The 9,131-nt window shown below is 38.7% G+C and overlaps 1 protein-coding gene across 1 annotated transcript; it reads right to left on the bottom strand.

Annotated features, from left to right (window-relative positions):
• Positions 1-623: 623 nt before the first annotated feature.
• Positions 624-5,507, bottom strand: chac2 (ChaC, cation transport regulator homolog 2 (E. coli)). Its single transcript, XM_079293787.1, has 3 exons — positions 5,294-5,507; positions 3,426-3,461; positions 624-1,812 (listed from the first exon to the last, which is right to left on the bottom strand). Exons 1-3 carry the CDS (start codon positions 5,426-5,428, stop codon positions 1,438-1,440), a joined length of 546 nt encoding a protein of 181 aa, XP_079149913.1. The 5' UTR covers positions 5,429-5,507; the 3' UTR covers positions 624-1,437.
• Between the last annotated feature and the right edge of the window lie 3,624 nt (positions 5,508-9,131).

The raw sequence follows: 9,131 nt of genomic DNA, 5'->3' as shown, positions 1-9,131 counted from the left end.
AATATTTAACTTACTTGGTGTGTATATTTTGTCTCGCCAAGCAGCTCAACAGCCCCAAAGATGGCCACTTTGAGATCATCACCCTTTTAGGGTATCTTTTGTTGCTGTTGTACAATATATTCAGCCACTCATTTGCCAGAAACCTCTATCTTTTCACATCACGATCTTCATTGAAGTATTTCACTCTTCCTACTTTCAAAAATATTTTTAAAGAAGATATAAAAAGTCAGAACTGTCTGTTAATCGACCAAATACAAGAGAATACTTCAAGCTCCAATAGTTCTAGTTCTAATGTAACCCAATACCTTTGAATCATACTGTTTCTAATACTGTATAATATATATGAATTAATATTGATAAACATGTAATTGATCAAATGTATATACACCAATAAAATGTAATAAGATGTATAACTCGTAATACAATTTTATGATATTCCTATACAGGCTGCTTTGTTGTGTTATACAATAGCTCAACACTGAGAATTGTTTCCTGTTGAATAAATACACTGAATCATTTGTAAAAGGAGATGTATTTTATTTTAGAGAGGAAGAACGAGTGTGACATGCTGTGTGTGCCAGGGTCCACTGATCGTGTGAAAAACCTGCATTTCATCTCCAGACATTCATATCACATCAATGTCCAGAGCAGACTCTGTTCTGCACAGACAGAGATCAAACGTAGCTGACAGTTTTTAGTTATGTTGTACAGATGCTGCTACAAACCACAGCCAATAAACACTGGTAACTGTGTGTGTGTGTGTGTGTGTTGAAGTAAGACAGGGTCACAGATAGAGCCGTCGCCCATGCATGCAGTGCTGTTGTCTTTGACATGTTCACTGTGCTGAGACGTACGCTGGCAGCATGAGAAGAAGCGTAGCTGTTAAGTACAATCTAGAATGAACGATGTGGCTGTACACTGCGTGAAATGTGATTACAGTAGTGTGATGATGATCATATTACAAAGAGAGACAGAGGATATATTTACCAAAGCAGTTAAGAGTTCTGGGTTTGGTGTATTGGCCCAAATGTTTCACCCAGTGTGTACACATGCATCACAAGATGGTTTTTATGTTGTAACATTCATAAAAACAGACCAAATGTAGAAGTGAATGTACAGTATAATCACTCAGCATATATTTATCATTCAAAACGTTCTTCATTTGTTCTACATTGTACGGAGAGTAAATTGACAAGTTTATCCAAAGCATATTTTGTTTGTTTGAATTACAATACCATTATGTATTTTACTTTTTTTGTTTTTGTTTTAAGCAGCTTTCAATACACATTATTTTTAATGTTTTTTCCTGCATGAGACAAAATGGTGACATTAACTTGTAGTGTGACACTTGTAACAGACTTCATCCTGCTTACCTTAAACCCTGAGACTATTTGATAAATCCAGCCAGTTATACATCAAGTTCTATTCGTTATCTCATCAACCCGTTTGATTGTGTATTCTTTCTCTCACTAAAGTTTCCAGAGAAAACAGATGTGTGTCTGAGTCCTCAGGCAGGATTGTCCTCACGGCATCAGCCAGCTCAAACAGGTACTCCGTGTTTTTCCCACTTAGACCGGAAGAGTCGACGATCTGATTGGCTATCTCCTCCAGAGGGGCGGGGCCGAGGTAGTCTGGATTGTCCTGAGAGCCGATGTAGAGCAGCATCTGGCTGGGCGGGGAGGAAAGTGGTGGATGGGGGTGAAAGGTCACCGTGATGACCTGATAACCACCTTTTTCTCGGTCATCGAGGTAACGCTTCACTTCCTGCTCCCGGCCCGTCGGCAGCTTGTAGCCAACGCCCCAAACGCACCCCTTAAAAAACAAGGAAAGAAGAGAACGGGTGACTTGGCATCTGGATGGATGCAGAATTACAAGGTGGCAACCTCCGTTTCTGACTAGTGAGGTCAATGCAGAAAAGTGGCCAGCAGGGGGCGACTTCTTTTGGTTGCAAAGTCTACCAAACACCCGCCAACCGTATCACCGAGCTGAAAGAAGCCTGCATCTGTACTCGACACTGCTAGCTCAACCTCGCACCACTTAGCTAGCTAACGTTACAGCCCAGCCGAGGAGGACGCCATTAATGTTTACATCTCACGCTGTCATGAGCACGAGCCGCTCGTCCCGAGTAAATGCCTGCTTCCTCCTGCACAGTGATAAGGTTGGTGGGTGTAGTTCCATAGAAAGCAAATAGTTGCTGCATGAAACGGCTAACTAGCTCCATTAAATAAGAGAGACATCTCTACGGCCAATATCTCCAACACTCGGCAATTCACAATCAAAAACTATAGATTGATAAATAGCACTATATGTACGAGGGAAAATATGTATTTTTGATTTTGGTGTTAACTGTTAAAATAACAGATAAGATACTTTTTAAGATACTCATCAGCATGTTTGCTAGACGCGCACCATGTTCTCGCTACATTACACACTCTGTGTCTCTCTATCGCTTTCCCATCAACTGCAAGATTATCTCTCATCCAAGTTCAGAATACACTGTTTCTACTGTACAAGATGCAATCTTCCTCTTCTGAGCAGTACTACAGCACTCTCGTTCACCTTGTTCAGCATGTGTCTTTGTCTCACGTCATGCATGTATACCAATAAGTAAAATATCCATAACACTGTGACAATCCACTGTTCCATGAAGAAAAAACGGATGCAAGTGATAGTAGCTTGAAAACTGTGTTCTATTAAGTGGAATTTTATTAACAGAATCTTGCTCTTGGCCTCTACGCTGCAAGATTTCTCTTAATTATTCTCAATAATACAGTGATAAATAACAAGGTGGGTGAACTATGACCGTCAGGAGGGGATAATCTATTATCACTGAATATGAATAACATGAGATATTGTTTGCTTTTGGCCTTAACGTAATTTGTCTTCTAAAACAAACGTCACATTCATAGAAACTATATCAAATTGAATTAATATCATGAAGATTTACAACTCATTTAACAGGACACCTACTTATTAAAAATGGCAAATATTTATGATAGGTTAGGTATTCAAATGAAAGGGTGGATTGTTGTTTGTTTAAATGTTCTATTTGTTCTATTTGCATATATGATGTACATATATTGCAAATCACTACGCATATGTAGGTCATTTATTCATTTTAAAGGCAAACATTTGCTGGTTCCAGCTTCTCCAATGTGAACATTTTCTGCAGTTTTCTTGCTTCATGTTGTTGTAAACGGACTAAATTGGGTTTTTGGAGTGTTGGTTGGACAAAACAAGACATCAGAAGACGTCACCTTGGGGTGCTTTCAAAGGAGGATTAACATCTTTCACTATTTTCCCAGACAGAACACTTAATCGAGAAAGTAATTGGCAAAGTAATAGACAGTGAAATGAATGGTTAGTTGCAGCGCTATTACAAAGTAATGTACGGCACCATTAGGTTTAGGAGGGGTATGTCTCACCTCAGGATCCTCCACCAGTGTCACCACCCGGCCCGGCTGTAAAGGACACAGACGGAGGAGACTTTAAAACAGAGACACAGTAAAGCAACCAAGTAGGATTATAGTCATATTCTTTTTTTAAATTACACTACACAAATGCCAACAAAACAGATGGAAAATGTTACAATACAAGCTACAGAAGCATGTACACTGAAATGATTAACCTGTAATGTTACATTCCCTTAATAGTCATAAACCTAAATAGTAACGGGACAAACAATAAAAAAAAATGGATGACTTGTGTGACGAAACTAAATGGAAACCTCTTTGCTTTAGTAACTTAATACTTAAGATAGTAGCAGTGTTACAAGAGGTATTTATAATTTATAACCTTGCCTCAGTTACTACTGACGTTAACGTTAGCTGTACTTAGGTAAAGTTAGAAAGATATTGACAGATTCGGACTTCCCGGTTCAATAAATCGTTAACGAAACGCTGCTAAAATACAAACGATACCTCCCTGTAACCGTAGTGAGGTAGGCAACAAGCTACAACCTCAATTTAATTAAAACGGGCCGGTTTACGGACTCCTCCGAGCTGGACAATCGGCATTGGTCTCAATGAGCGGCTGGCTGCGAGACGAGTGCGCAGGGACCGTCTACAAAGTGCAATGCCGAAAATACTTCCTACAACAATATTCAATAGCTTCACTGTCATGCAATGTAATGTAACCGAAATCACTTCACACATCAATGGGCTCCTCTTTGTTGTTGTACAAGTGTTATTTTGAAAAAATATGATTTTTATCCATTTTTGTGAATATTTATGAAAAATAATAATCAATAGTTTTACTGTTGAAAAGTGTAGCATGACCAAAATCACTTCACATATCAATGGGCTCCTTCCTGTTGTACTACAAGTGTTATTTTGAAAAAATATGATTTTGATTAATTTTTGTGAATATTTATGAAAAATAATAATCAATAGCTTTACTGTTGAAAAGTGTAGCATGACCAAAATCACTTCACATATCAATGGGCTCCTCTTTGTTGTACTACAAGTGTTATTTTGAAAAAATATGACTTTTATACATTTTTGTGAATATTTATGAAAAATAATAATCAATAGTTTTACTAGCAACGTCGCGAGAAATGGCTGTCACGCATCTCTCGAAATATAAAGGAATGTCCTGCCTCTGCTTTTGCTTTGAAAAAAAAAAAAAGTAAAATAATTTATAAAAGTAAGTCACTAGAACATGGGAATCTTAAATTCATTTTCTAGATATCCACACCCCTGATAATATATCGTCACACACGCACACAATGACGTGCATGTACAATGTAAACAAACACACGTGTCTGTTTGCACTGAGTAAACATTGAATATTGCTAAATATCGGACCAGATCTGTTTATATTTACTCTTCCAATGACGAGATGACCGTTGCTTTGACGTCTCGGACCCATCCACTAACAAACTGATTATAAGCGTCGAGCCCTTTGTAGCACTCCAACTCGTCTTTCGTGTAAGGACTGGGGGTGTTCACGAGATACGCGTAACGTTAGATGTTGGCGTAGTTTACCGATGGAAGATAAGTAGGATCGGAACTGAAACCATCTGCACTCATCGTATAGGGATCCAAGTTACCAATAACCTTCAATTTGGCCAGGTAGCGAACCTTTGATGCACTATCCAGTGATTCAAAGTATGGTATTTTCGCCGCACTTCCTTGTTTACTCGCCGCCATGTAGGATCTGTATGTACTCCAACATGGCGGACAGACCTCGTAACTAAGGCGATCGTGACGTCGGTGAGACCACTCTATATCTTTCTAACTTTACCTAACCGTTAGCTGTGACGTTACCTGTCCCAAAAACAACGATCACTCACCTTACCCGGTACACCCCGGTGGTCGGTGCTGCCCTGCCAAAACCGGCGGCTGAAGCCTTTTATGTAGCCGACTCTTTTTTCCTCACAAGGAAAGTCCACTTTCCATATCAGAGACCCGTAACCGAAAACCCACATGATAGGATAGGACGTTAAGCTAATTACCCTGACGGTGAGGACGGTTTAAAACTGATTTAAATGGCGTCGGTTGAGTCTGACAGCTGTCTCACAACGACAGCCATTTCATATTAACGGTTGACGTGCACACCTGCAAAGGTGTAAACTGTACTTTATCCCGGTAGTAACACGCGCACAACTCTGTCCCAGTACTAAACTGTCAAGTCATCTGGGTGACGTAACTACATGTACTTCCGCTCAACGATTTTCAGTATAAAACATGTTCCGATCACATTGGACATATTTTTGATAACGTTAACAAATAGAGGAATTCTCAGCAGCTAATCGTCATACAATATTTATTTTTTATAGTATTTTTGTTGTTTTCACTCTATGTCGTAGCAGTATAGGCGTAACTTTAAGGAGCCTTTCACTTTTATTTTGAAGGCAATCAGCCATTCCGGATGTTTCTATCTATTTCAGTGTAAAAGTCTAATGGAAAAAGCGAAACGCCAACTACAACGAATCATTTTTTTTTCTCCACCCCATTCAGAAATAGTTTTGTGCCTTTTTAAAATTATTAATTGTCATGACATCTCAGGTTTGAAAAACGCACGAAAAACTTAAAAAATATTGTCAAATTTGAATATTCTGTCACATCCCGTCCAATATGTCGAGAAACGTTTGAATTAAGTTTCTTCGTTGAAAAATGTGGAATAACAATACAGATTAAAAAGTGGATGCACATTTCCCTTTTTGAATGCTTCCAGGATTCCCATCCAATGGCACATTCAACAAATTATAAATGTGTTTATGTGACCTTGTTCTCTTGTAGAAAAAAAGGAAGCACTGTTATATTTGTTGATCTTAATTGGTGATTAATTAATGTGCTCAGAGAGCCATGAGCTTATTGTAGGCTACCTTTCACATGCACCAGTTAATCTACTTTCAATAAATGTCCACTTGTGCTTTTGCATTTGTTAAAACATGAACTGGGACCAAAAAAAAGGAATATATGCTTCAGTCCTGACACCAGGGGGTGCTGAGTTTCTATTTCCCTTCGTGTTTCATTGCGTGTTCTCCCAAATAACATGCTCCTCTTGCATGTCGTGTGAGCACTGATTCAGAACCAAACAAAGTGGACAGCCACAGTCTGGCCTGTAATGTTTGCTCCATGTACAGCAGCCGTGCTCATTCTCCTGCCTCTGAGAGGAGCTAGTCAGCAAACATTTTATGTAACTTACCAGCCTTGCATTTGAAGCGGAAGATCTGTGGTTGTAATCCACAACTGGGCTGGAAAATGCTGCTGAGGAGACATCTGCCATAAAGACACCAGAACCAAAGCTGCTGCAGTGGAGCTGCTCACTAAAGGTCAGCTCTCAGGTGGGAATGTGTGTAAATCTGTGTGAAGCATACATAAAAAAAATGATGTCATAGCACTTCCCGCGATTTAAAGCAGTTAAATGTAGCTCTTTCAAATAGTTCATGATCCCTGCAGTGAAAATGATGAGCCTTTTATATTAACTATAAACCTCTACAGAGCTACGCAGAAGGGTTACTGGCTAAATCCTGCTCCAAATATCTTAAACCGCATGCACACATAATTGTTATCTCATTTGTTTGTGGATCAACACCACAAAAAGCTTACAAACTGTCCGTGGGCTCACCTTGTGCACTATTTGTCTTTGACAGGAAGTCATTTGTGGGAAAAATATTTTATTTAGTCTTTCTTTCTGGAATAAATCTTCATTATGACAGCATAGACATATATAAACAGTCCCCCTTACTGCCTGTTTGTTGTCTAAGAAAATAGATATTTTTGCATGATGCAAAATATGATTTATTTCCCTTCTTTGAAGAAACACACAGAATGTGTCTGGTGCATTTGGCAAATTTGTTATCTCTTGTTTGGAAGATAAAAAACAAAGGTGTCGCAGTAAATATGAAGATAAGTCAGGAGGAATGAATGTGAATAAAATTTACTGGAAAAAATTGTGCGAGAGAGAAAAACATATTTTAAACACTGAAGCTTTCAAATTCTAATATCGACGATAAGCAATTACATGTCTTCAAAAATCCACATTAAATCAACTGTAATCCACTCTTTATTCTTGATGTTATCAGAAGAGTCACTTTATCAACATGATAATCAAACTAAATCAAATATGTAATTATTCCAAAACAATTAATCTGTGCTGGTATGTACTGTAGCTTTTCACTCGTGTCTTCCTCCATCAGCGTTTTTCTCCCATTGTCCAAACATGTTACATTCACTGGAATTTATTCTCATCTTTTCCTTGTGCTGTACCTCTTTGTGTTCCTTCTCCAACTCCAGAGCATTTGTTAAACCTTCTTGGTGTCACAGTCTTCTGTTTATTCATTGGGGAGGTGACCAAGAAAGAGACGCACTTCACCATTTTGTTCTTTATTCAAGTCTATTTTAGTAGCTTCCGTTCATTAAAGAAGATCTGCATTTCACTTCAAAACATCTCGTTTGATATTTAAAGGGTTACTCCACCAATTTTTATACATCAAAGCCAGTTTATTTCACGTGGTAAGCAGTACAGTACACAGACTTTGAAAACAGCCGTATAAAGTTCTCTGTGGTTCCCAGCTCTCCAAAGTTTGAATCAACAAGAGAACTCTGCTCATTTCTCTCTTCCTACAGACAGTCAACATTGGTTTCTTTTATCCATGACTGCAGTTGTTTCCTAATGTAATCAAGTTAATACTGTAATCATGACAACAAACGTCCCCTTACCTTAACCAAGTTATTTTAACCCAAACCATGATCTTGCTGTGATGCAAACCCAGTTGTTTTTGTGCCCAAAGCTAAGCACACCTTAACCATAGTGGTCTAATGTCAGAAAATGTTTTTATTTTTTATTTATTTTTTGTGTCAGGCAACGACCAACAATGTATTTTGTTGTGGTTTTGAGTTCAAATAAGTTGGTTTGTTACGCAAAATGACGATGTTTGTTACGTAACTTACGGAGGTGGCATTAATTAAGTACCACAAAGAACTTAGGTAACAAAAGTAAAGAACAATATGTCAACATTAACTTTTGGTTTCACACAAAACATGGATATTACCCCAAGCCGCTTTCTGTCAGCCTTGTAAAATGTCTACATGGTCGTTATCTCCTTAACCTGCTCTTTGAAATGACATTTCTTCAGTTAGCAGAACTTGTTTTTTCCTACCAACAACCTGCATTATTGTCTGAAGTAACCTCCGACTTTTAGTTGTGCTCCTGCAGCGGTCGAGGTCTACAGAGCCCATCCAAAGGTCTCCTCCATATTGACTCACTCTAGCAGCAGTGGTTGCACACACAAAAAAAAGGCTTTTGAACTTGTGACTCCATTTCAGCAGCCATAGTGAGGAATTAAGCGGCCGAGTCATAACAGTCCTCTATATGTAGAGAGCAGAGTTGAGTGGGCCATTCTTGGCTCTGAGGCCTCAGACTGTTTGATCCTGAACTGCTCATATGACTCCAGAGAGGTCTCTCTCAGGTTCACATACAGCCTCGGCGAAAGCAGCCACATCTATCAGCACTGTTGTACTTGCCTGAGAGCGTGATTCAATTATATAGCAACTAATAATGATGATGTGAAGGACTGCAAGATAAGAAAGTCATTATTAGCAAGTCAATAGTATCCGTTTTTACACTGAGACTGCAAAAAGCTCATCTGTAAAAATGTTGGACCAGCACAAGCATTGACTAAT

Source organism: Melanostigma gelatinosum (genome assembly GCF_949748355.1).
Source record: "Melanostigma gelatinosum genome assembly, chromosome: 21".
NCBI lineage: Eukaryota > Metazoa > Chordata > Actinopteri > Perciformes > Zoarcidae > Melanostigma > Melanostigma gelatinosum.
Note: the sequence above shows the minus strand (reverse complement) of the source record. Positions and strands in the feature narration are given on the sequence as shown.